The 27,954-nt window shown below is 42.5% G+C and overlaps 1 protein-coding gene across 2 annotated transcripts; it reads left to right on the top strand.

The window, feature by feature from the left end:
- Positions 1-597: 597 nt before the first annotated feature.
- Positions 598-25,194, top strand: smarcal1 (SWI/SNF related, matrix associated, actin dependent regulator of chromatin, subfamily a-like 1). 2 transcript variants are annotated; one of them, XM_034288980.1, is made up of 16 exons: positions 598-1,160; positions 1,403-2,093; positions 2,248-2,298; positions 4,025-4,285; positions 5,906-5,956; positions 6,649-6,832; positions 9,871-10,021; positions 11,420-11,647; positions 13,087-13,227; positions 13,454-13,672; positions 13,888-13,958; positions 14,416-14,518; positions 14,783-14,965; positions 15,557-15,657; positions 15,820-15,916; positions 22,257-25,194. In XM_034288980.1, the coding sequence occupies exons 1-16, from the start codon at positions 846-848 to the stop codon at positions 22,563-22,565; spliced, it is 3,156 nt and encodes a 1,051-aa protein (XP_034144871.1). In that variant the 5' UTR covers positions 598-845; the 3' UTR covers positions 22,566-25,194. The 2 variants fall into 2 exon arrangements, with proteins under 2 accessions (XP_034144871.1, XP_034144872.1); XM_034288981.1 differs by lacking the exon at positions 5,906-5,956.
- The last annotated feature ends 2,760 nt before the right edge of the window (positions 25,195-27,954 follow it).

The raw sequence follows: 27,954 nt of genomic DNA, 5'->3' as shown, positions 1-27,954 counted from the left end.
TGAAAATAACAGAATGGTGCGTGCGAATCCAAACATTCTGTTCCATCGCAGATTTCGGACGGTCTGGCATGCATTCCTTGTAGCCTGACCTAACGTATCAGGCGTGCTTGTAGCCTGGTCTCGGGGTGTGCGTGTGTATGTGCGTGTGTGATCATTGGCTGCCAATTCTTGCCCGGGACGCAGTTTCAGCACCAAGATTTTTGGGACAGCTCCCAAACACAGGACGTCACCACAGTACGGAGTGAGACCCTCTCCGGAGAACAATCTGCTCAAATAGCTTATTTCAGAAATAACACACGGGACGTGCCATAGTGATCACTATGACAATATCAGCATCTCTGCAAAATGACGGGCTACTAAATGTACTAGAATCTCTGCGGTATGACAATGTCAGTGACAGCACGTCATGTAGTATTTCTACTACAATTATGAGAAACATGCATATATCTTATTAATGTAATTATCACTGTTCACTATTGAAAAGCGGTTTTGAAAGCCAGAAAAAAGTCAGAACAATACATTAAAAAAGTGCTCAATATTTGCACCACGTGACTTGGTGTTGATATACGTCACTTCCTTCGCGGCAGATCCCAAAAAGGAAACAAAATACCAGAAACGTCACGAAGGACTTTGTTGTTTTAGCGTTGGTCGTTATCTATCGTTCATGCGTCGTATAGTCCTGTAGCAACATTTGTTGATGTAGAACTAAGTTGTTTCCTAACGAATTGCAACTAGCTTGCTAAAAAGACACTAGTTACGTAGCTAGCTAACTAGCTATGTAACAAGTTAGATAGCTGTCTACAAACTTCTACAGCAACTTGCTGCTGGCTTGCTAATCACCAACAATGTCTATGTCTCTGACGGCAGAGCAACAGCGGAAGATAGAGGAGAACAGGCAGAGAGCATTAGCAAGGAGAGCACAGAGACAGGCTGCTCAGTCCAAACCCCAGACACCCATTTCACGCCTCAACAATCCAGGCAGTGTCCCCCAGCAAGAGATTAGCATTTCCTCCGGTCCCGCAACTTTAATCGCAACTCGTAGACCAGGAGCAGTTTACCATACTCCTATTTCTGATCAAGACAGGAGACATAACGAGTTGTCTTCAGGATCAAAACATAAGCCTGGACAACATGTCTCAAATATTATTGGCAATAAACAGGTGAGTCAAGTTAATATTTTACACAGTTAATTTGTGTTGTCAGTCAGTCAGTCTGTTTGCCATGTCCAACTGAACTATCCTGTGTAACTTAGTTAGGCATGGTGCTTACAGACAGACAGACTAGGGTTGTGGGTTTGATTCCCACAGAGGACCAGTAAAAAAAATCTGCACTCCGTAAGTTGCTCTGGTTTAGAGTGTCAGCTAAATGACTTAAATGTAACTCATGTATTCCCCCCCTTCAGATTAAACTGATAGATCCACTACCTCTTCAAAAGGGACAGCAGTCATTGAAAGGATTAGATGTTTCTTCAGGAGGTGGTCCCTCTGCGTTTAAACCTCAGACCAACGCAGCATCTCCTCCCGTGGTCAAACCACCGCCACTGAAGACCATAAGTGGTCCATCAACGTTTGGTTCGGCAGGTGTCACTGGTACCAGGAGCTCACATGGGCAGGGGACCAAGTCACCGGGAGTCTCCTCTGTGTTCAACCCTCCACAGTCAAACACAGCAGCATATGCTGTCCTAAAACCTCCTCAGTCAAACACAGCAGCATATGCTGTCTCAAAATCTCCACAATCAAAGACAGCAGCTACAAGTGGGCCTGGTCCTTCTGCCAGTGCAATGGGCTGTCTGTCTGTTTTTAGACCTCCTCCAAATGTGTCTTCTGGGCTGACTTCCAGTTCTGGAAGTGCCACTGTTATGTTCTATGGACAAGGAACCCAAGATGGAGCCAAGTCAACATCTATCCAGATGGCTGTGAAACGGCCACCTTCCACCAGTGGTACCAACACTAGCAGCAGTGTCCCCGTAAAGAAGCCTGCTGTCACAGTTCGTGGGAAATGTGTCAGCCACTCCGATGAACGCTTCAGAGTGGAAGTGGGCTACCATTCAGAGCTGATCAATGTGTTCAAAAGCATTCCTTCTAGGAATTATGGTTAGTTATTTATATAGCATCACTTTAATGATTCATACCTTTTGGTCAGGAGGTTTATATAAAACAGTTCCTGCTATGTAGCAGGTGTGAAATAACTGTGTATTTTCTCAGGCCAACAACGTTTTACTTATTTTCTATCTTGTGTCTCTACCAGACCCTGTTACAAAGATGTGGAACTTCGGTCTAGAGGATTATCATCAGCTAAGTATGTTAGGGAAGTAAATCGATACTCATTTAATGTTGTTATTTAAATAATTTCATAGGTGTTGGTCATTCTGAGATCTTGTGTGACTAGGTTGATGTGTAGGCGATATTGTGGGACTAGGTTATAGTACAGTGGGGAGAACAAGTATTTGATACACTGCTGATTTTGCAGGTTTTCCTACTTACAAAGCATGTAGAGGTCTGTAATTTTTATCATAGGTACTCTTCAACTGTGAGTGACGGAATCTAAAACAAAAATCCAGAAAATCACATTGTATGAATTTTAAATAATTAATTTGCATTTTATTGCATTACATAAATATTTGATCACCTATCAACCAGTAAGAATTCCGGCTCTCACAGACCTGTTAGTTTTTCTTTAAGAAGCCCTCCTGTTCACCACTTATTACCTGTATTAACTGCACCGGTTTGAACTTGTTACCTGTATAAAAGACACCTGTCCACAAACTCAATCAAACAGACTCCAACCTCTCCACAATGGCCAAGATCAGAGAGCTGTGTAAGATTGTAGACCTGCACAAGGCTGGGATGGGCTACAGGACAATAGGCAAGCAGCTTGGTGAGAATTATTAGAAAATGGAAGAAGTTCAAGGTGACAGTCAATCTCCCTCGGTCTGAGGCTCCATGCAAGATCTCACCTTGTGGGGCATCAATGATCATGAGGAAGATGAGGGGTCAGCCCAGAACTACACGTCAGGACCTGGTCAATGACCTGAAGAGAGCTGGAACCACAGTCTCAAAGAAAACCATTAGTAACACACTACGCCGTCATGGATTAAAATCCTGCAGCACACGCAAGGTCCCCCTGCTCAAGCCAGCGCATGTCCAGGCGCGTCTGAAGTTTGCCAATGACCATCTGGATGATCCAGAGGAGGAATGGGAGAAGGTCATGTGGTCTGATGAGACAAAAATAGAGCTTTTTGGTCTAAACTCCACTCGCCGTATTTGGAGGAAGAAGAAGGATGAGTACAACCCCAAGAACACCATCCCAACCGTGAAGCATGGAGGTGGAAACATCATTCTTTGGGGATGCTTTTCTGCAACTAAGGAGTGGCTCCGTAAGAATCATCTCAAGGTCCTGGAGTGGCCTAGCCAGTCTCCAGACCTGAACCCAATAGAAAATCTCTGGAGGGGGCTGAAAGTCCGTATTGCCCAGCGACAGCCCCGAAACCTGAAGGATCTGGAGAAGGTCTGTATGGAGGAGTGGGCCAAAATCCCTGCTGCAGTGTGTGCAAACCTGGTCAAGAACTACAGGAAACGTATGATCTCTAATTGCGAACAAAGGTTTCCTTACCAAATATTAAGTTCTGCTTTTCTGATGTATCAAATACTTATGTCATGCAATAAAATGCAAATGAATTACTTAAAAATCATACAATGTGATTTTCTTGTCACTCACAGTTGAAGTGTACCTTTGATAAAAATTACAGACTTCTACATGCTTTGTAAGTGGGAAACACTGCCGATTTTGCAGGTTATCAAATATTTGTTCTCCCCACTGTATATGCGATTGTAGCTGCTGTCTGGGGATAGGTTGATGCATATGATATGTTGTGGGACATGGTCTATGTATATGCGATATTATGGGCCTAAGTTGATGTACATGGGAACAGGTCTATTTATTTGAGGTATTATGTTAACTGTATTGGAGGTATTGAATGTCTTGGAGGTATTGAATGAACATGTCTGTGTATTTCTTGTTGTAGTGGAGCAGGCTACCTCCATCTCCTGTGTGTGTTTGAAGCCTCTAGAGGGAATGGAGGGGATCGATGTATCTGTGGCTTCCTGCCGATCCCGGGACGGGGCGGCGCTGGGGGCTCTGCTGAAGCTTGGTAGCGGCTGGCAGAGACCAGGGGCCGTTCTACAAGGCCGTGCTGCCCTGGTGTCACGATCACGCTTCCAGGTAGACATCGGTTTTCATGCCGACGTCATCGCTGCTTTCAAACGGGTGCCGTCAAAGAGCTACGGTGAGGGGTTCATTTTTTAACGGCTGCATGGCTTTAGACTGCAGTTTCCCTGTTATTGAAATCAGATCCCTACCCTGCGGCTGTCAGATTGTGATGTGCCACCACAGAAAAAGAAATATGATATACGATTTTGTTTCTAGACTGAGCGCAGTTTACTGTCGCCTGAGCATCAGTGCAGAGCGACAACATCCTGCGCCTGATGTTCGGGATACCTACTAGTTAGTGAGGTCAGAGAAATGTAACTCACTCAACTGAGTGGCTGTCACATTGATATAAAGAAGGTAGCCATCGTCTGAGCGACAACCTAAGGTAGCAATATTAGAAATTTGGCAGCAGCAATAAGACCTGCATTTTTGTATTTTGCCTTCAAAATTAAAGTCTGCATGAAATGTTATATTCCTTCGGCAGCAACAATAAGTATTTACATTTTCTTTTTTTGCCTTAATAAAAGTTGGCGGTGTACAGAGTATATATAGTGTCTACTGTGTACATTTTCTAAGGAAAAACATAAATGAAACAAAATTCATTTTCCAATAATACTTTCCATAATGTAAAGAATATTTTAAGGTGGAGCACATTGAGAAAGTTAGAGCTTAAGTTATTTAATATAGAGAACATATTTAAAATAATAAAAATAAATCCTCTTTTGATATTATTATTGTTCTTAATCTGCTGTTGCTCATTTGTTTTTTGAATGGGATTATGTTATAAATCCAGCCACATTATATTGTCTGGGCTACCTCCCAATAATGTAAATGGGATGTTTTTTATGAAATATTCAGGAGAGTTTGTAAAGTAAAAATAATGTTAGTAGCTAGTTGGTTTTCTTAGGTTTTTGGGAGGCGATTCATTAATGGTTTTAGAGAATGGTTCATTGAGCGTGAGTACTTAGGTTATTATTAGGGAATTATGTTAAGCAAGTATAGTCAAATGTTAGGAAAATGAATTTGACCAGCCAGAGACTGGTGTACAGGGAGGATGTTTTTGCAATACATTTAAAACATGTTTGTAGGATTTCACCCATCAAGCCTTTTGTGTTGTTGATGTCGGCACACACCACTGTTGGGGAAAACGTAGGGGAAACACTGTACTGTATTACTGAACAATGCACCATCATACCATTTATTGTTATGAGTTAAACCTTTATGGAGAGGATATTTGGCCAGAGAATTTACATTTCTTACTGAGCTCTAAAGCTGCTGTCGTTCCCAGAATTCCGGGGGGAATGTAAATCCTATTATAATTTACATTACCATACAGGTCAGTTATGAAAACAGCAATAATGAAAAAGCTTTTATGAATTCAATACATGTAACAGTCTGGCTGTACCTACTACTCAAATAACTACTACAACTGTCAGTGAATATTTCAAAGACGACTAAAAGCTTGGACGGAGATGAGGCTTTGTAGCTTAACAGACTTTGTTAGACCATTCCAGTTTCTAGCTGCGACGATAGTAAATAATTATCTGGTGAGGGGGAGTGGTAGTTTATCAACATCGTTGTTCCACCACCTCATGTCACATTCCATGTCTGTTCAAAGTTGGAATGTTATTTTCATTTCCCAAGTTGACCTGTTATTTTTTGTAACGTTAGGTATTCTTTTTTTTATTTTTTTAAGATATGAAGACAAGAATATGGAGTTTCCTTCTTGAGGATTATAAAATGCTTAGTGAGTATATATTTTTACCCTTGCCTTTGGTGAGTTGTCTGTAACTCAGTCATATGTTGGGCTGTCTATTCTCTGTCCTATGTTCCAGTGGATTCTGGTTTATATTCTGTCCTATGTTCCAGTGGATTCTGGTCTATATTCTGTCCTATGTTCCAGTGGATTCTGGTCTATATTCTGTCCTATGTTCCAGTGGATTCTGGTCTATATTCTGTCCTATGTTCCAGTGGATTCTGGTCTATATTCTGTCCTATGTTCCAGTGGATTCTGGTCTATATTCTCTTATGTTCCATTGGATTCTGGTCTCTATATTCTGTCCTATGTTCCAGTGGATTCTGGTCTATATTCTCTTATGTTCCATTGGATTCTGGTCTATATTCTCTTATGTTCCAGTGGATTTTGGTCTCTATATTCTCTGTTCTATGTTCCAGTGGATTCTGGTCTATATTCCCTGTCCTATGTTCCAGTGGATTATGGCCTCTATATTCTCTGTCCTATGTTCCAGTGGATTATGGTCTCTATATTCTCTGTCCTATGTTCCAGTGGATTATGGTCTCTATATTCTCTGTCCTATGTTCCAGTGGATTATGGTCTCTATATTCTCTGTCCTATGTTCCAGTGGATTATGGTCTCTATATTCCCTGTCCTATGTTCCAGTGGATTATGGCCTCTATATTCTCTGTCCTATGTTCCAGTGGATGCTCTGGGTGCCATTCCTTCAGTAGAGGTGGAGCCTCTTCCCAGGGCTGTTATACAGGTGTTTTCTGCCCAGTTTGAAAGCAGCCAGACAAGACCATCGGACGTCCCTGACGTTGACCTGACCTCCATAGATTCCTCACTGACACGCAGTCTCATGCCCTTCCAGAGAGAAGGGGTCAAGTAGGTGTCTATATCTGTTTTTATAGAAACCAAACAGGGATATGTTCATCAGGACACACCGTTATGAAATATTAATCAACATAAAGTTTAAAATTGCCGTTTCTAATCATAGACGCCACTTCTCCAGTGGAAAAACACAGTCTTTGTCCTTAATATCTTTTTACTTTAACCAGAAAATACCCCCTTTGACACTCAGTTTGTTGTTCAATGGAGACCTAGTTCAGAAGGTAGCATCAATGAATACACCATTACCACACAATATACAGCTCCGGAAAAAATTAAGAGACAACGGCACTTCCAAAAAAGTTGAAAAGGAAGGTTTTGAGTGTGGAACAGAAGGGTTAAAAATTAGGAGACCACTGCAAATTGAACGCTTCTGTTCCTCACTCAAAACTTTCCTTTTCGACTTTTTGGAAAGGAAAATAAAAGGTGCAGTGGTGTCTTAATTTTTTCCAGAGCTATACGGTCCAATGAATACAATATACTGTACAATACAATCAACACATTGCAGAATACAATACATTTAATACCGCATATAATCAGCGCAACATTACCACATACCATACAATCATCACAACATTCGGTACCATCCAATCAACACAACATTACCACATACCATACAATCATCACAACATTCGGTAGCATCCAATTAACACAACATACTGTACCATCCAATCAACACAACATTACCACATACCATCCAATCAACACAACATACTGTACCATCCAATCAACACAACATACTGTACCATCCAATCAACACAACATTACCACATACCATCCAATCAACACAACATTACCACATACCATCCAATCAACACAACATACTGTACCATCCAATCAACACAACATTACCACATACCACACAATCAACACAACTTACTGTATGACACAATCAAAACAACATTTCCAAATAAAATGTAAACAAAACATTACTACATGCAAAATAATCAAGACAACATTACCACATAGAATACAATCAATACAACATTAAAATATATAGTACAATCAACACAACAGCAGCTTAATATGGCTTAAAGGGCACTTTTTTTATCCTCCTGGAATTCAATTAGTGTTTTCACCTCATTGATGGTCGGAAATCGAGGCGAAAAATAGACTGAATACTATTTCATGCCTCTGGACAATATACAGTGGATATAAAGTCTACACACCCCTGTAAAATGCCAGGTTCTTGTGATGTAAAAGAATGATACAAAGATAAATCATGTCAGAACTTTTCCCACCTTTAATGTGACCTATAATGTGAACAATTCAATTGAAAAACGTAAATCTTAATGACCCGGTTGCATAAGTGTGCACACCCTTAAACTAATACTTTGTTGAAGCACATTGTGAGATTGCGAGGACATCTCCTGTGCACAGGCCTCTTCAGGTCACCCCACAGATGTTCAATTGGATTCTGTTCTGGGCTCTGGCTGGGCCATTCCAAAACGTAGATTTGTGTGCTTTGGGCCGTTGTCGTGCTGAAAGGTGTCGTGCTTTCTAACGGATCCTGAATGTTTTGTGCCAAAATATCCTGGTATTTGGAACTGTTCATAATTCCCTCCTCCCTGACTAAGGCCCTGGTTCCAGCTGAAGAAAAACAGCCCCAAAGCATGATGCTGCCACCACCATGCTTCACTCTGGGTGTGGTGTTCTTTGGGTGATGTGCAGTGTTATTTTTTGCGCCAAACATACCTTTTGGAATTATGGCCAAAAAGTTCAACCTTGGTTTTATCAGACCATTACAAATTTTCCCACTTTTGTGGGACTTGATGTTTGTTTTGGCAAACTTTAGCCGGGCTTGGATGTTTTTCTATGTAAGAAAAGGCTTCCGTCTTGCCACCCTACCCCATAGCCCATTCATATAAAGAATACGGGAGATTGTTGTCACATGTGGCCCACAGCCAGTACTGCTGCACTATCGAGAGCATTCTGACAAACTGCGCCACCGTTTGGTTTAGAAGGTCTTACCACGGGTGTTGGAAACCCAGCACTTCACTGGTTGCAGGGCACACAGGATCAATTCAATTGAAAAACAAACTGAAATCTTTGAGGGATTAAATTAAAATAAATTCAAAGCATGATAATGGAAGTTTTTCAGTTGTTAAAGGTTCGTGTATACCTCAGGAACCTCACCGCTTCTATCCCTGCATTGTGGCACAGGCACCTTGTACATTCATTTTGCCTCTTTGCACATTTAGATTTGCCATTGTGCTCGCATTTTTATTTATTAATAAAAATGTTACAGTTGCTACACACATCTACCTCAGGGACCTAGTGCGGTTATCGCTGCATCCCGGTTGCTCATGCTACCCTACTACAGTAATCCTTAATTTGCCTTGTTTGCACATCTAGAATGACATTTAGAAATTGCCATTTGTACCCGAACAACTATTATCCCACTTGTAACATACTCTACACTTTCCATTCAACTGTGAAGACTGTCAAATGGGATTGTGTTATGCCCAAAACAGGTGGCTTCTGAAAAAAAAGTGTGGTAAATCTGAAGGGAATAAATGACATTACACAAAATCCCAACCAGTTGCTAAAACCTCTACTAATAACCATTATTTTACCCAGAACACCCTGCTTGTAGTAAATCCTAAGAATAATTTTTAAGGCCATATTGGACCTGAAGCTCGGTTCTGTTGATTAAAATGTTTTAACAGCCTCCTGTCATTTGCTGAGTGCAAGTGTTTACTGTTAGGGGCTGTCTGGGAAAAGGAAAACGGCCAGGGCTGGGTAATGACGGAGAGATGAAAATAACCTTTCTAAATGAGTCACCTCACCTTGCTGATATTTACTGACACCTATATTGATTCTTCACTAATGCTTTAATTCTAGTTTAATGGAATATAACTTAAACCCCTAATAAACCTTACTCCGATGTAAAGATTAAAACAAAAAAAGTATTTTTGCTTCTAATGAATATGACCCATGTGCATGTTACTGCGTTCTTAATACACACTACCTCAGTTTAATGTTGTGGATCTCCCGGTCTTTATTTGGCTGTTTTTAACCCATGTCTCCGCCAGCTTTGCCGTGTCCAAAGAAGGTCGGCTGCTCTTGGCCGATGACATGGGACTGGGCAAGACTGTTCAGGCCATTTGCATTGCAGCCTACTACAGAAAGGAGTGGCCTTTACTGGTGGTGGCTCCCTCCTCTGTACGATTCACCTGGGCTGAGGTAGGCTATATCTCTGTCCTGTATCCAGTGAGCTAGGTATTACCAAACAGTGGCTTCACCTGGGCTGTGGTAGGCTATATCTCTGTCCTCTATCCAGTGAGCTAGGTACTACCAAACAGTGGCTTCACCTGGGCTGTGGTAGGCTATATCTCTGTATATCTCTATATCCCTTTATCCCATGAGCTAGGTTATGATGATTATGGAATTCTAGGTAACAATTAATTACCATGTTAGTGGCCCTAGTTGTCATTTTAGTTAAAAACGTTCCGTCCTGGAGCCTGTCTTCAGATGGCTAGCCTATTACACATTAGTGCTGGTGGAACCCGGAGGGTTTGAGTGAACAAGATGAAGTGTCTTGTTATTTTCTAAGTCTGCTGTTTCTAAGTGCAGTGATTAAAGCATACCCATGTTGTCCATATTGAAGCCTGTGGCTGTCGCGGAGCGGTGTTGTCTCTTAGGTCATTTATCTTTAGATGAAAGGCTGAGATATTGAGTCAATTTTCTTTGTCTCGAGAGAGAGAGTACCCAGTAAAATACACAATGAATCATATTTGGGCTTGAAACACCAGAGCTGTTAAACAACTTTACTTTAACTTTATGACCTTGCGGGGCTTTACGGTCTCTATATGCTTATAATATAATCAATGTTATAAAGGCTCCATCAGTCCATTGTCATGTTCTGACCGTCTGGGTTTTGTCATATGCTCTGTTTAGTTTAGTTTTTTCCTGGTTCTGATGTGATCAGCTTAATCTGTTTCTTTGAGCAGGTTGACTGTGTAGAATATACCCTGGTTGTAGTGTAAGGGACTATGTTTTATTTTGTACAGCCCCATCTGGATTGCAGTTAGAGTAGCAAGTCTAATCTTCGTTCGCCAAAAGTGGCCGATGATGTACTGTTGACTCTCCTGCTCCTTCCTGTAACTATAGAAACAGTTTGAAGTGAAACCACGGAGATGGAGAACAGGAAGCCTTCTGCCAGAAACATGTGGGCCAGTCAGTGTTGTTATGGTTATGTTCTAAATGTTTGGCTTTTTTCAAAACATCACAAGTCTGTTAAGGTTAACTTCACAAAGTTAGCCTTAATGATGACATCAACAAGCTGGGATTTTTGCAGCAGATCTCTATTTCACTGGTGTGAAAAACTGTGGTGAAATAATGTTAAAAGTTTGGTTGGCTTATTTTTACACAATTATTCTGGATTCACCCGTCTGTCACTGCAATTGAACTGTTGGCCTGTATTTGGTTCTGTGGGGTCTAGACAGTGCTCCTGAATGTCCAGCATGCTGTTGTCCACAGCTTTCTGACTTCTCCTTCTCCTTCCTGGCAGGGTTAGGGTCGTCTGCTAACCCTGATTAATGACCAGTGACCCCTGACCCAGCTGGTATAACCTCTCTCCAGGCATTCAGGCGGTGGCTTCCCTCTGTCCGGCCTGACTCTATCAACGTTGTGGTGAAGGGCAAAGACAACCTGAGGTGTGGCTTGGTCAACATCGTCAGCTATGATCTACTCAGCAGGATGGAGAAGCAGCAGGCCACTAAGCCCTTCAATGTCCTCATCATGGATGAGTCCCATTTCCTGAAGAACATAAAGACTGCACGCTGTAAGGCTGCCTTACCCCTGCTCAAGGTATGGATGACTCTCCTACTACTGTCAGCTAGCTAACCATCCCCGCTAACCCCAGCTAATACAACTCCTCCTCCTTATTACAAACACCAGTACATGAAGGAGAACTGTTATTACTGCATTCAACTCAGAAATCGAATGCACATATTGTTTAATTGTTTGTGGGTCAACATTAGTCTTTAGACCAAAACATCTGGACCTGTGTGGGTCATGTTTGGATGTGTTTATTCTCCAGTGAGAACAGGCTGTTCTTGCAAGTTAAATTTAGATGAAAGCTGTCTCTGTCTGCACGATCACATAAACATCACTGTATTCTAGGCCTAACCACCAAACATGAAAGCTGTGTTTAGCTTTACTATAGATCCAAAGCACCCAAATCTTTTCAAATATTGCATTCATTATAAGAAGTCTCACCGGTGCCAAATCAACTATTTTATTAATAATTTCATCTCAACCAGTTTGTTCACAGTAATATACATTTAGATTTTCACTAGTTTTTGAATTAGCCTAAAATGTTATTTTGAATGATGTACTGTGAACAGTGGGGGCCCGGATATGCTGAGGTGCCCCCGCCAAGTCGGAGCTCCATGCCCCTCTCATGAACCCCCTCAGAATGTATCTCCATTTATTAGCTTATGCCACACCTTGTGCCTTTTACGTCAGTAGACTGATGGCTGTCTACCTTTAACTATACATATTCAGTAATGGAAAAGACAGAAATAAAAGTTACTCTCACAAATAATTTTATTTTGTCTCGCTTTTGGTGACCAAAATGAGAAGTATTTTCCATTTAGTTTTAGTTTTTTCTGTTTCTATGTTAGTCAGTTATGGTCTCGTCAACTGCCACTGAAAAATGGGTATTTAATAAATATTTTTGTTGACGAAATGAAGTGATGTCGTGTTGGGAAGGCTGGTTGTTGGTGAAGATACGCTCCTGCTAGCTATCGGCGGCCGCCGTGTTTCGTCCATGATGGTGCTGATGGCTTCCTCTCTGGCTTGTCTAAACACAGATGTAATCTTTGGGTGTTTTATGTGAGCTTGTTCAGACAACACTATTGCTGTGCTTTTAAAAAAAATATGCACAGCATCTATCAAAATGTGATTAGCAATTAGACGTAATGACAAGCCAAGGCTATTGTTGCCAGATTCAGGGATTTTGAGACTCTAGCCATGTTTTTGACTGGAAAGGGGAGGAAGATCTGTTATGTAGCCCCCTTCACTGGCTTCCTTTACCTGGCAGTTGAAACTCAGGGGCTCAAGTTTTTTGCTTTATTTTTTTATATGGACCTAGCTTGTTTTTTGCTATTCAGGGCACCCCCCCTTGCCTCTTGCCATCTTGATCAAAACTCTGGGTCAACTGGGCCTACAGTTTCTGTAGACTGGATATGTTTTTTGGGGGTTTTCTGGGATTCTCAGTAAAGAACATGTATTTAATTTCCCAGGCAGCTAAGAGAGTTATTCTGCTGTCTGGAACGCCGGCCATGTCCAGACCTTCAGAACTCTACACTCAGATCCTGGCTGTCAACCCCGCCCTGTTCCCCCGTTTCCATGACTTCGGGACAAGATACTGCGATGCCAGGCAGGTGAGTCCAGCACTTTCCCCCGCCTCTGGTCAAGTTTCCCCCGCCTCTGGTCAAGTTTCCCCCCTCAGGTTACATCGGTCTCACCTGCCTCTGGTCAGGTTACATCGGTCTCACCTGCCTCTGGTCAGGTTTTTCCTGATGAATCATGTAGCTGGTGAATTAATGGTCAATTTGAATTAAACATGTAACCTTACATTTCTATGTAACTTAACATGTTTCTCTCTAGTTGCCATGGGGCTGGGACTACTCTGGCTCCAGTAACCTGGTCGAACTAAAGCTGATGTTGGAAGAATCGCTGATGCTTCGTCGTCTCAAGTCAGATGTCCTGTCTCAGCTTCCTGCCAAGCAGCGCAAGGTCGTCACGGTGACCACTGATGGTGTCAACAGTCGCACCAGGTCCGCCCTCGCTGCTGCTGCCAGGCAACTGGCCGGGGGACACAACAACGTGAGCACAATCATCATGTCAGGAAAAACTTGCAAAATACTATTGAACCTGGCTAACTTGTAATACTATTTTTATTATTATAGTAATTAACTGTTACAATCCCTACTTTCTGAAAACATCAGGAGAATAATCAGTGGGTCTGGACCGTGCTTACAGTAACCTTAATGTCTGGATTTAACATTCTCCTATGTCATGTCTTCTGTCTTAATGTTTAGAAGATGAAAGAGAAAGAGGCTCTGCTGGTTTTCTTTAACCACACTGCTGAGGCCAAGATTAAAGCCATCATGTGAGTTTGACTTCGCAGACCTTTAGCGGGCCGTCATCGGACCTTTAGCGGACAGTCATCGGACCTTTAGCGGACCTTTAGCGGACCTTTAGCGGACAGTCAGCGGACAGTCATCGGACCTTTAGCGGACCTTTAGCGGACAGTCATCGGACCTTTAGCGGACAGTCATCGGACCTTTAGCGGACAGTCATCGGACCTTTAGCGGACAGTCATCGGACCTTTAGCGGACAGTCAGCGGACCTTTAGCGGACCTTTAGCGGACCGTCAGCGGACCGTCAGCGGACCTTTAGCGGACCGTCATCGGACCTTTAGCGGACCGTCATCGGACCTTTAGCGGACCGTCATCGGACCTTTAGCGGACCGTCATCGGACCTTTAGCGGACCGTCAGCGGACCACAGAAAGTGTGCTGTTTTAAATAACACACTATTATTAGTTTATTTTCCCCTTCATTATCAGAGAGTACATCCATGACATGCTGGAGTGTGGAAGACGGAAGTTTCTGGTGTTTGCTCATCACAGACTTGTCTTGGACTCCATCACCCAGGAACTGAGAGAGAAGGTGGGCGTGTGGTGGGGGTGACCGAGGGTCCTCACTGCTTAACAGACTAATGCTTCAACCGCACAATATATTTTTTTATTAGATGTCTTAAATATTTAAAAGACGAGTACAGACTCTACTGACTCTACTTCGTAGTTGGATACTTGCTTCTCGTGTAAATATTTATACCATGTCTTATAAACACTGTTGATATTGTCTCCCAGGAGATGGTTAATGTAAATATTTATACCATGTCTTCTAAACACTGTTGATATTGTCTCCCAGGACATCAGCTCCATCCGTATAGATGGTTCCACCCCATCATCAGACCGCCAGCAGCTGTGTGACTGGTTCCAGTCCACTGAGAAGAGCTGTGTGGCAGTGCTTTCCATCACAGCAGCCAACATGGGCATCACCCTGCACTCTGCCGCTCTGGTGGTGTTTGCCGAGCTCTTCTGGAACCCTGGGGTACGGGACTTCTAACCCTGACCTCTAACCCTGGGGTACGGGACTTCTAACCCTGACCTCTAACCCTGGGGTACGGGACTTCTAACCCTGACCTCTAACCCTGGGGTACGGGACTTCTAACCCTGACCCCTAACCCTGGGGTACGGGACTTCTAACCCTGACCCCTAACCCCGGGGTACGAGACTTCTAACCCTGACCTCTAAACCTGGGGTACGGGACTTCTAACCCTGACCTCTAACCCTGGGGTACGGGACTTCTAATACCTCATCACCGGGCGGTGGTATGTACACCTCCTGACCGGGCGGTGTGGTGACCTGACTTTCTCTCTGAGGTCTTGTGTCACTTCTCTGAGGTCTTGTGTCACTTCTCTGAGGTCTTGTGTCACTTCTCTGAGGTCTTGTGTCACTTCTCTGAGGTCTTGTGTCACTTCTCTGAGGTCTTGTGTCACTTCTCTGAGGTCTTGTGTCACTTCTCTCAGCTCTTGTGTCACTTCTCTCAGCTCTTGTGTCACTTCTCTCAGCTCTTGTGTCACTTCTCTCAGCTCTTGTGTCACTTCTCTCAGCTCTTGTGTCACTTCTCTGTAATGTTTAGGTTCTGATCCAGGCGGAGGACAGAGTCCATCGTATTGGTCAGACCAGCAATGTGGACATTCATTACCTGGTCGCTAAGGGAACGGCTGATGACTACTTGTGGTAAATCTAGAGGATGTCTGGAATGATCTCCAGAATGTTAATTTGTATACCTCTTAGGCAGTATATTTCTACAGTAAAGACTTTCCCAGTTGGGACAAAAAAATATATTTATTTTTGTGATGTTGAAATATTGATGGATTTTTATGTGCTTTGTCAATGTAGGCCCATGATCCAGGAGAAGATGAATGTTCTTGAACAGGTCGGCTTGTCTGAATCCAACTTCTCAGAAAACGCTGAGTCAACCAGCTTCCATTCCAAGGTGAGGAATGCTTAATTCTGTAAAACCCCTTTGCAGGTCAATACCACTTCCTCTCGCTTTCTCTCCAGGCCCAAATCAGAATTTAGGACATAGATGATTAGATAGATGATTGGAAGCTAACCCACTGTTTCCATGACTAGAAGCTGGTGTCTGCAGTCCAGGGTGATTGCCTTTTTAGAAGCTAGTTCAGGGTCCAACACTAACCTTTTTTCACAGTTGGCCTGAAATCTACTTGCCCGTACTGTATTTTTCATGGCCCAAACTGAATAAAAGAAATTAAAGAAATTGTATTTCACAGAAATATTATAAAAATCATCAAATCATTGTTTTATACCACAGTTCTACATGTTATGTGAGACCTCAGAACTGATACAAGCAATTGCTGTTTACATACACTGCTCAAAAAAATTAAGGGAACACTTAAATCACACATCAGGTCTCGATGAACGAAATATATTAAAGATCAGAATCTTTAGTGTATGTAATTCATGAGAAAAAAACTACGTACAACAGTCAATGGGAACCAAAATAACCAACAAATTGATGGCTGGATTCAAACTCACGTGGAAAATCTAAGTAAACAATTGAAATCAATCAATCAAATTTATTTCATAAAGACCTTTTTACAACAGCAGTTGTCACAAAGTGCTTTTACAGAAACACCCAGCCTTAAACCTCAAGGAGCAAACAACAGTAGTGTTGAATTTCAGTGGCTAGGAAAAAACCTAGAGAGGACCCAGGCTCTAAGGGGTGACCATATAAGAGTATATTAAGAGTCCAATTGGAATAATTAATAAATGCATGTGGGCTAAATCCAGAGTCTATTTAAATTTAGACTAGGTCAGAAGTATGACCAGATGGACAAGGACAGGGACAGCAACGGGCCCCCCAAACCAGGTACTCCACAGGTGTGGACCAGGACCTCATGTCCTCGTAAAATTTTAAACGGGAGGAGACTGGGAAAATTCAGAAAATGCATTCCTCATATCAACAACGATTTATAGTGGAGAAGGAAAACTTAGTGGGGAAGGAGAACTCACCCAATCCCCCAGCACAATAGTATAGCAGTGTAAGACCTTGGAACTGAGACGGGGGGGTCCGGTGACATTGTGGCCCTACCCAAGGGAGGCCAAACCCACCGCAACCACCCTGAATGAGGGCAGAGTATTGCCAGCAGAGTACAGCCCTGTTGCAGCGGGGGGGGGGGGGGGTGAGAGAGGGTCTGATAGACAGGAGTTGATGTGGGAGAGGGGAGGATTGTGGGGGGATTTGGTGCTGAGGTAGATTTGGGTGTCATCGGCATAGCAGTGGAAGTCCAGGTTAAAGTGGCGGAGTATCTGACCAAGAGGGAGGATGTAGATGATGAAGAGGAGTGGGCCGAGTACGGAGCCTTGGGGAACACCTTGAGTGAATGTGGCTGTGGCAGAGGTGTGGTTATGGAGAGAGATGAAGTGGGATCTGTTGGATAGGTAGGAGTGGAGCCAGCTGAGTGCAGGACCTTCAATACCGAGGTCTTTGAGTCTGGTGAGCAGGATGTTATGGCTCACGGTATCGAAGGCTGCACTCAGGTCGAGGAGGATGTTGTGGGAACCGGTGTCAGCAGAGGTGAGGAGGTCGTTTAGGACTTTGAGGAGAGCGGTTTCAGTGCTGTGGAGGGGGTGAAAGCCAGATTGGAGAGGATCTAATGAAGATGGGTTTGTAGTTGTGTGGAGACTATACGTTCCAGGGTTTTAGACAGAAATGGGAGGTTGGATATTGGGCGGTAGTTGTTGAGGGAGGTGGGATCCAGACCAGGTTTTTTAAGGATTGGGGTGACAGCGGCCAAGGGGACAGTTCCAAGGGACAGTGAGGAGTTGAAGAGGTTAGTGAGGTAGGGGCATAGGACGGGGAGGCAGGACTTCAGGAGTGGAGTAGGGAGGGGGTCAAGGGAGCAGGTAGTGGGTTTGGAAGAGCTGATGAGTTTGGAGATTTCAGGAGGAGTGACCGGGTCAAACTGGGAGAGGAGGCAGTGAGGAGGAGGGGTCGAGAGGTCAGGAGAGATGGGAGTGGAGGGTCCATGGTGGGTGCTGGAGTAGATACTGAGAGGTGAGATACAGGGGATAGAGATTGGTAGATTATGATTTTGTCAGCAAAGAAGTGGAGGAATGAGTTGCAGAGATCCGGAGTAGAGGTCGGTAGGGTGTTGGTCCGAGGCTTGATGAGGTTGTTCATTGTGGAGAAAAGGGTTCTGGGGTTTTGGCAGGGGTCGGTGAAGATGGTGGAAAGGTAGGCAGATTTGGCAGCAATGAGGGCGTCTTTGTAGGCAGTGAGATGGAGTTTATAGGCATCATGATGGACTGTGAGGGAGGATTTCTTTGTCAGACGTTCAAGTTGTAGGCTTGTTTGTTTCATTTTCCGGAGTGCAGGTGTGTACCAGGGTGAAGAAGTGTTAAAAGTGAAAGTTTTTGTTTTGAGGGGGGCCAGAGTGTTGAGGGAGGTAGTTTGTGAGATCATCAGGTGAGGTGAGGGTTGAGTCCAGGTGGAGAGTGGTGGAGAGCAGGTCAGAGAGATGGTGGGCATCGATTGATTTAAGGTTGCAGAAGGTGATTTCTCTGAGGAGGCGGGGGCGTGGGGTTGGAGAAGGGATGGTGAAACGTATCAGTTTGGGATCAGAGGGGAAAGAGGCATGGATGGAGGTCGAGCAGCGGTTGGTTACTGATGCTAATTCTATCGATCGACACTTAAATAAGGAAGTACAGAGATGAAGTTCTCTAGGCACATTTAACAGTTTATTAATTATTTATTTGCAAATAAGAGAGACACGTCAACCGCTTACAAACATAATCGTCCGAGGAGTCTCTAACTCAATATAGCGCATTCAACAGTATATATCACATACAAAAACGGGTGTGGAAAGTTGCTAGCCATCTGTCTTGTGTCACATAGGTTTTACCCAGAGGGTGGGCTGTCCCCCCACCTTATCCTTCCTGCCATAATGTTTACTGTAGTGTTTACCTAAAGGGGCCAACTGATCTTACTTCCCCCAAGGACCACATTCCTGAGGAACAAAAGACTGACACCCTTCGTTATCTAGGCAGGAGGACATGGCCCAAATACCTAATAATCCTCTGATATTATACAGACGTGTGTCACAATCAAAGTAAAGATTTACATACCAGCCAATGGAAAGACAGACATTTCTCAAATGCACCTTAGTTAAAAAGTTCCATAACAGTTAGAGCAGACCAGGTTGAGGATGTGTCCTTTTTCATGGGTGGGGAATGTGACATGTTGGGTGAGAGAGAAGTTATCCAGTAAAATGGTGAATTCTGATGAGAGCTTGCAGGTGGGGGAGTCCATGTGGATGTTTAAGTCACAGAGTAGCAGCAGACGTGGAGAGAGAGATGAGGCTAGTGTGAGGAGTTCAGTAAAATCAGAAAGGAAGGAGGGATTTGGTTTAGGTGGCCGGTAAATGAGGATGACTGTTGTGGAGGAAAGAGCTTTGAAGGCGAGATATGCAAACGATGATACTGAGGGGAGGGTGAGTTCTGTGATCCGAAAGTTTTGATTGATGATAACAGCGAGGCCACCTCCACGGCTGGAGGGGCGGGGTTTGGAGATGTAGTTGTAGCCGGGGGGGATGCTTGGTTGAGGGAGGGCAGGGGCTTTAGTCATTGGGTTGTTGCCAGGTTTCAGTGAGCAGAAGGAAGTCCAGAGTGTTGTCTAGGATTAGTTCATGGAGGGGAGGGGCTTTATTGTTGAGCGATCGGGTGTTGAGGAGGGCAAAGTTGGCATGGTGAGAGGGAGGTGGGATGGGGGCAGGCTGGAGAGATCTGAGGTTGTCCTGGTTAGCAGTGCGTGTGGTCGGTGGGGTGTGGGGGTATTGCATTTGCCGGGGCACAGTGAGCGGATTTGCTGATGATTGGAGAGTATGATTAAGTGTATGTGTTTCATCATCTAGTTTCTGTGCAGCCAGACGGTGCGTTCAGCCCTATGTGATCCAGTGCAGTATTCTGATGAATAATAAGCAACTCTTGAGACATATTTTATATGTTATTCAAAGGAGAGGTCAGGGTCAAGGGTAACGCCAAGGTTTTTTACAGTTTTTTGGGATATGACCATGCAGCCGTCGAGGTTCACAGTGAGATTTGCTAACAACGCTTTTTGTTTCTTGGGTCCTAAAACAAGCATTTCTGTTTTCTTTGAGTTTAAGAGCAAGAAGTTCTCTGTCATCCACTTCCTAATATCTGAAATCCATGCTTCCAAAATAGCAAATTTTGGGGCTTCTCCATGCTTCATTGAAATATATAACTGTGTGTCATCAGCATAACAGTGAAAATTTACATTCTGATTTCGGATTACTTCGCCCAGAGGCAGCATATATAGTGAGAACAATAATGGGCCCAGAACGAAGCCTTGAGGAACACCAAAGCATACCTTTGACTTGTCAACCTTGTACTGTTGGTTAGCCGCTAGCTATTTTTAGTGAGTTTGGTACACATCCAGAGGAAAGAGAGCAATTTATTATGTTCAACATTGGCTGACCTAGCACAGGAAATAGCTCCTTAAGTAATTTTGTTGGAATCGGGTCTAGCTGACAGTTTGTGGGTTTAGAACTCATTACACATTTAGTGAATGTGTCGAGTGATACGGTATCAAAAAATTCAAGTGTAAATTTTTAGTACAACTGAGATTTTGAGGACCATAACTATTTAAGGAGGAGTCAGTTATTTGTATTCTAATGGTGATGATCTTTTCATCAAAGTAGTTCATGTAGTCATTACAACTAAAGTGAAGACCCACTTCACTTGTTGAGCTTTGCTCTTTTGTTAACAGGCTGTTCCAACTTACGTGAATTTCATCACTGCAACTCATAATGTGACTCAGTAGTGGGTATGGCCCCCACATGCCTGTATGCACTCCTGACAACATCTGGGCATTCTCCTGATGAGATGGAGGATGGTGTCCTGGGGGACCTCCTCCCAGACCTGGATCAGGGCATCAGTGAGCTCCTGGACAGTCTGTGGCGCTGTTTGGCGGCATCGGATGCACTGATACATAGCGTCCCAGGAGTTCTCAATTGGATTCCGGTCTGGGGACCGTGAGGGTCAATTGCATCAATCTCTACGCACTCTGGCCACATGCGGCCGGGCATTGTCCCTTGCCATTATTGTTTTCGACCCAATTTTCTTTCAAAAATGTTAGCGTTTGCTTTTCCCTGTACAATCCGGTTCAACCCCATGTTTGGTTCCAGCTCTTGACTGCACTGTAAGCTATGATTGGTTAAAACAGTTGAATGTTATAGGTCAAAAAGACAACACCAGTATTGTTGCATAACCAGGGGGGAGAAGTAATGCCACAGACACATTTTAATGTGAGAACAAGCAAGCATTGAACTGGGAGGAGTGATGAAGATGACATGCCAACGTTTTAATAAGTTACTATGAAGCTGAATGAGGAAATTGAGCACTGGCCGTTGTTGGCCAGTGGCTGTCTTTGTGTACTGGCCTGACGTTAGGTCTTACTGGCCCTGGGCCAACGGGCCATCCTTAATGTTGAGCCCTGTACTGTCTTTGTGTACTGGCCTGACGTTAGGTCTTACTGGCCTTGGGCCAACGGGCCATCCTTAATGTTGAGCCCTGTATTATCTGCAGTCCAGGGTTATTGTCTTTTAGGAACTTGTATCTGCAGTCCAGGGTTTGTGGGTCCTAGAAGCTGGTATCTGCAGTCCAGGGTTTGTGTGTCCTAGAAGCTGGTATCTGCAGTCCAGGGGTTTGTGTGTCCTTGAAGCTGGTATCTGCAGTCCAGGGGTTTGTGTGTCGAGTCAAGTTCCAATATAGTAAGACATTGTTTTTGGTCGTCAATTGCTGCTGAAGATTGTAGAGTTGGACACAGACACTGGTGGTTTCTAGGTACGTTTCTCTGATCACTTTTTATATCAGGAATTACAACAAAACAATGTCACTGTCTGGTCACTACAACACATTTTACATTCTGGTTTACAATGTGGGAGGGATGTCCCCCCACAAAAACCAAAGATCCCAGGAAAACTCTCTATTCAAATAGGAACTTTTCTAAGAGTAACTATACAGCTCCACCAACAATGAGCACTTTTATCTGTAACTTCTTACAGGAAAAGACCTGAAGAATTATAAGAATAAAAGATTTACACTGAATTTCTCGATCACTAAAATCTCCATTGTGTTCGGGAGTATTAAAGTTTTTAGCACTTTCTGCTGTTACAAAATATGAATGTCTTCAACTGCATAGTGGTCTGGTGTTAGGATGTATTCATAACCATGCTGTGTAACATTACATTGAAGTATTACAAGTGTTTGGTACTTTTGTTGTGTATTATCAGGACTGTCAGCAGAGGAGAATTACAGAGATGTTCCAGAGGTCGTTCACTGAGGAAGACACTGATGACCTGGATGAAGCCCTCCTATTGGAGGCTGTGAAAAGCTGGGAGGACTCTAGCAACCCCCCAGGAAGTAGTCACACAGGAAGTAGTCACACAGGAAGTAGTCACACAGGAAGTAGTCACACAGGAAGTAGTCACACAGGAAGTAGTCACACAGGAAGTAGTCACACAGGAAGTAGTCACACAGGAAGTGATGTAGCAGAGAGCCCTGGCAAGAAGAGACGCATTGAAGACTACTTTGGAAGATGATTACTGGAGTGAACAGTGATTTCCCATGTATTTGTTTTAAGCTATCTATATAACTCTAGGTTATTCCATAGAGAGAGGTGTCTAATATCTTAATGGAACTAATGATCATGTGAAGTGTGTTTTGTTGACTCAGCTGTTTCTGGGTATTCTTGGTCATCTATGTAAATATTGATCATACATTCATGTCTTTCAACATACACAAATACACTTGATTTCTCTACATTATTATGTTGATATAATAATCAGTTATCAGTTTCTATCCATACTATGGCTTCAAATGTACTCCTTACTATGTTGAAAAATATTTAACTTCAACCCAAGCTGAAATATTAAAGGAGCTGTATGTTTGCACAGCTTGTGGTAGCTCATGCCACCCGTATTTTCTAAAGAAAGTGAAAGGTTTCCGGATGCCATATAGCAAAACAACCTGAATTTTAATGATGTTCAAGTTTTAAAGTATATTTGTTAATTGCACTTAACACAGCGTTATCCTGCATGTGACATGGCACATGACATCCATGTTGTAAGAGAATTAAGAAATATCTAAAGCAAAAAGAGCCATAAATATATAGCAATAATATACATAATGTTAACTAGCAGCATATTTAGAAAGAATAGGATGGGGAATATGAACACTGTGCGTACCGATGAATGGTACATAAAATAATATTCCACTGTACATGGAAAGACATCAGTCTATCTGGGATGTTCATGTGTGATCAGTATGATCATAGATCAGTGTTACTGGTTGAGGAGCCTTATGGCCTGAGGGAGAAAAAAAATGTTTAGTCTGGAAGTGTGTGCTCCGATGCGTCGGTAGTGTCTACCAGACGGCAGCAGTGTGAAAAGACCATGGCCTGGTTGGCCATAGTCTTTGATGTCCTGTGCTTTCCTGAAGCATCGTGTATGGTAGATGCCTTGCACATAGGGGAGATGGCAGCCGATGATGCACTCCACAGACTTCACCCTCTGGAGGGACTTGCGGTCTGTAGCAGAGTCTGTATTGAAGTCACTGTATTGAGCCAGGAGGGGGCTTGAAGAACAGCTATTTATTTAACTAAATTTAATTTGCAAGATATTTAGCTAGCCTATGGCTTGGAGGAGAAAAACCTAAGGGAAGCTAATCCTGTCACCTAACTTTTGACAGTTTGAGACAACATGGACGATGCAGTCAATATGCGCATACACATCATCCTACATTCTGATTAGTCAACAAAAAACAACAAAAACAATTCATTAAATCTGCAGAATCAATAAAACTGGAAAGAGTGTGACTTTGTGTTCCATGTGAATTTCTCCATGACTGTAAAAAAAAACTGCAGGCCAGTTAAGATGTAACCTATCTTTACATGTGTTTCACACTCAAATTCAATTCTAGCCTGCTTTTCACCTTTTCATTGGGAGTTTGCATTTTTTCATAGTTTTAGGGATTATTTAAAGCGTTTTAAACAAGAGCTGTTCGGGAGCCAAATTAGCCGGATCTTGTATGTGAACAGAGTCCGAAGAGCGGTTCTGGAGCTGAATGAGCTGGCTGTTTCATGTGAACTGAATCAGAGCTGACTCACCTAAAAGGCTCAGAATGCCCATCACTATGTGGATACTATAAGCTCGCCCAGGTAAAATACTATTTTACTACCATGGCATTCTCAGCAGAATTGTTCAAGGAGCCATCACCTGTAGGAGAGGCTGTTTGTCAAGCTGGCAGCTGAAGACTGTCACCTGTGACACAGATTCTGACCCTGGCTGTGTCACCTCTGACCCAGATTCTGACCCTGGCTGTGTCACCTCTGACCCAGATTCTGACCCTGGCTGTGTCACCTCTGACCCAGATTCTGACCCCGGCTGTGTCATCTCTGACCCAGATTCTGACCCTGGCTGTGTCATCTCTGACCCAGACTCTGACCCTGGCTGTGTCACCTCTGACCCAGATTCTGACCCTGGCTATGTCACATCTGACCCAGACTCTGACCCTGGCTGTGTCGTCTCTGACCCAGATTCTGACTCTGGCTGTGTCGTCTCAGATTCAGATTCTGACTCTGGCTGTGTCGTCTCAGATTCAGATTCTGACTCTGGCTGTGTCGTCTCAGATTCAGATTCTGACTCTGGCTGTGTCGTCTCAGATTCAGATTCTGACTCTGGCTGTGTCGTCTCAGATTCAGATTCTTTGTTAGCATTCTGTATATGATGTCAGCATGTCTTTGTTAGCATTCTGTATATGACATCAGCATGTCTTTGTTAGCGTGCTGTAGATGGTGTCAACAAGTCTTTGTTAGCATTCTGTATATGACGTCATGTCTTTGTTAGCATGGTGTCAGCATGTCTTTGTTAACATGCTGTAGATGCAAAAGGCCTCAAAAGAACACATAAATATCCACAAGAACACATAACTGCCAAAAAGTACTCCTAACATTTCATAAAATAAACTCAACAGTACCCAAAAGACTACATTTTCTTTCCAAAATGAGGCAAATATTAGGATGTTTCAATTGGCATTGTGTTGATACTGAGAAATCTTTACAACCATGATCCAATAAAAATACAATTTATAGTGATGTTTATATGTTTAGATGTATGTTTAGTCATATTAGTCATATTAGTCATAATTCCAACAGTAAAAGTTTAAAATGTTCAACTTTGCAGTGATGTATAATCTGTATTGGGGGTGGATTTGCTAACAGCTAGAGTGCTTAAAACTCATTTAGAAAGACTCGGGGGATCCACGTTGGGTGTATGATCTTCTAGTGGGTTATTTGGTGAATGGCACATATTCACTCATATTACTGAGTGCATGTTTAAATATTTGTAGACATTATATATGATATAAATACATCCGGGTGCAGTACACCCTCAGGCCTACATACACTACCTGAATCCTCCCATGATACATCACTCTGGGCCATATCCTAAGGCAGTCTGCCTTTCATTGAGTCGTGTTTACCTTCATGTGGTCATACAGCCTTCTGTATTAGGCTGCTTCCGAAATGGCACGCAATTCCCTACAAGGCATAGAACCACACCCATGATTAGCATATTTCCCAGCCTGCTCCGCTGCGTATGTGTATTTTTAAAATGACTATTCGTGTATGAATTTGCATTCGATTGATTGGTCAGTTAAGTCACTTAAGTAAAGATGCTTCGTAAGTTGACATTTCTTACAAAGGAATTCTTTCTGAACATAGATTGCACCACGAATCTGATCACAACATATAACTGGATTTCAAGACTCCTACTGCTTTTGAACAGCTAAAAATCATCCATTTCTATATTGTTGTATATTACAGTTTATGTACATGTACAACCAAATCTAAAAAGTATCTGTGTTTTACATTATGATTGGTAGCCAGAGATCTTAACAGTTACTGTAGCTTCTAAACCTGCAGTATCCATAGAGGCAGTACATTAGTAGTATTGAGCTCTGTTAAATAATAATAAAGGTTAAATAATAAAATTTACTGTAGTTTCTGAACTTAGTAGTACTTAAATCCTCAAAGCCACTCTTTTTTTTTTTTTTTTAAATAAGCAAGTCACAAATCAATATAATTAACTTTCTAAATCTAGCAGTAGAAGTCCAGAAACTGAAATGCATCAAATAAGAGCTTATGCATTTTGTTTATAGGAGTGCCAAAAAGATGGAAACATTGTTTTTTTCTCTGGATAATGTCAGCTTCACTCACTTTTAATGCTTACATTAAAGAGCACTTCTGCATGAACAACAACAGGTAGTTGTTCTTTATAATTTTGCTAGAGCCAGTTCATTTATATCCACAGTGGATTCTGAAAGCTTGCACAGGTAAGCACAAACACCCTCACTATAACATCAGGCCAGAATGGTAAACTGTGACTAATAAATAAACACGGCCTGTTCAACTTTGTTTGAAGGCATTAGTATCAGCTGAACATTTTCAAATATTAATTTGAAAAAAGTTTATGTGATCACTTTTACAGAACATTTAGATGTACATCTTCAAATAATCTATGCTTCTTTTGAAATTTTTGTTATGTGGTTTGGTGCCATCTACAAGTGCTACATAACTTCTTATGTTTTTAAATTTGTCATTTATTTTCATGAAACATACCCAATAAGCAGATTTTGGCAGTATTTTTGTGACATTTGAATTTATTCAAATATTCATATTTATATTCAGTGCGGTAGCTAATGTGGGGAAAGGTTTGTATGATTCATGGGGCCCATGGCTTGACAGGGCCCATTGATCATAACAATGTCAATGTTGTCTATTAGTAAGGGGCCCCAGGCATATATCATATTTATATTTACAATTAGATGATTCAGAGCTGCTTAGTCAGTGCTTATGCATATCAACAACCATATACAGTGGATGTAAAATGTCTACACACCCCTGTTAAAATGCCAGGTTGTTGTGATGTAAAAGAATGAGACAAAGATAAATCATGTCAGAACTTTTTCCACCTTTAATGTGACCTATAACATAAAGAATTCAGTTGAAATTTAAAACTTTGAGATGGAAAAATAAAAAATAAAGAACTCACAATAACCTGGTTGCATAGGTGTGCACCTTAAACTAATACTTTGTTGAAGCCCCTTTTGATTTTATTACAGCACTCAGTCTTTTTGGGTAGGATGTTGGTATGGAGTTCTTTGGATGATGTGCAGTGTTGTTTTTGCGCCAAACATACCTTTTGGAATTATGGCCAAAAGGTTCAACCTTGGTTTCATCAGACCATAACACAATTTCCCACATGCTTTTGGGGGATGTTTGATTTTGCAAACTTCAGCCAGGCTGAATATTTTTCTTTGTAAGAAAAGGCTTCCGTCTTGTCACCCTACCCCATAGCCCATTCATATGAAGAATACGGCAGATTGTTGTCGCATGTAGCACACAGCCAGTACTTGGCAGAAATTCCTGCAGTTCCTTTAATGTTGCTGTAGGCCTCTTAGAAGCCTCCCTGACCAGTTTTCTTCTCGTCTTTTCATAAATTTTGGAGGGACGTCCAGTTCTTGGTAATGTCTCTGTTATGCCATATTTTCTCCACTTGATGATGACTGTCTTCCCTGTGTTCCATTGTATATCAAATGCTTTGGAAATTATTTTGTACCCTTCTCCTGACTGATATCTTTCAACAATGAGATCCCTCTGATGCTTTGGAAGCTCTCTGCGGACCATGGCTTTTGCTCTGAAATACAACTGAGAAAATGTCAGGAAAATCCTACTAGAACAGCTGAACTTTATTTGTGATTAATCATAGTCACTTTAAATGATAGCAGGGGTGTAATGACTTCTATTTAACATGAGTTTGAATGTGATTGGTTAATTCTGAACACAGCCACATCCCCAGTTTTAAGAGGGTATGCACACTTACACAATCAGGGTATTGTAAGGTTTTTATTTTTCATTTTTCCCCCTTGAAG

This window comes from Esox lucius, chromosome 20, assembly GCF_011004845.1.
Source record: "Esox lucius isolate fEsoLuc1 chromosome 20, fEsoLuc1.pri, whole genome shotgun sequence".
NCBI classification, from domain to species: domain Eukaryota; kingdom Metazoa; phylum Chordata; class Actinopteri; order Esociformes; family Esocidae; genus Esox; species Esox lucius.
Note: the sequence above shows the minus strand (reverse complement) of the source record. Positions and strands in the feature narration are given on the sequence as shown.

Bases quoted from the DNA above. Each gene is read 5' to 3' on its own strand.
- smarcal1 (XM_034288980.1), top strand. From the start codon at position 846: ATGTCTATGTCTCTGACGGCAGAGCAACAGCGGAAGATAGAGGAGAAC. The intron at 13,673-13,887 runs GTGAGCACAATC...CTTAATGTTTAG, and splicing joins TGGCCGGGGGACACAACAAC to AAGATGAAAGAGAAAGAGGC. The intron at 15,917-22,256 runs GTGAGGAATGCT...GTGTATTATCAG, and splicing joins CAACCAGCTTCCATTCCAAG to GACTGTCAGCAGAGGAGAAT.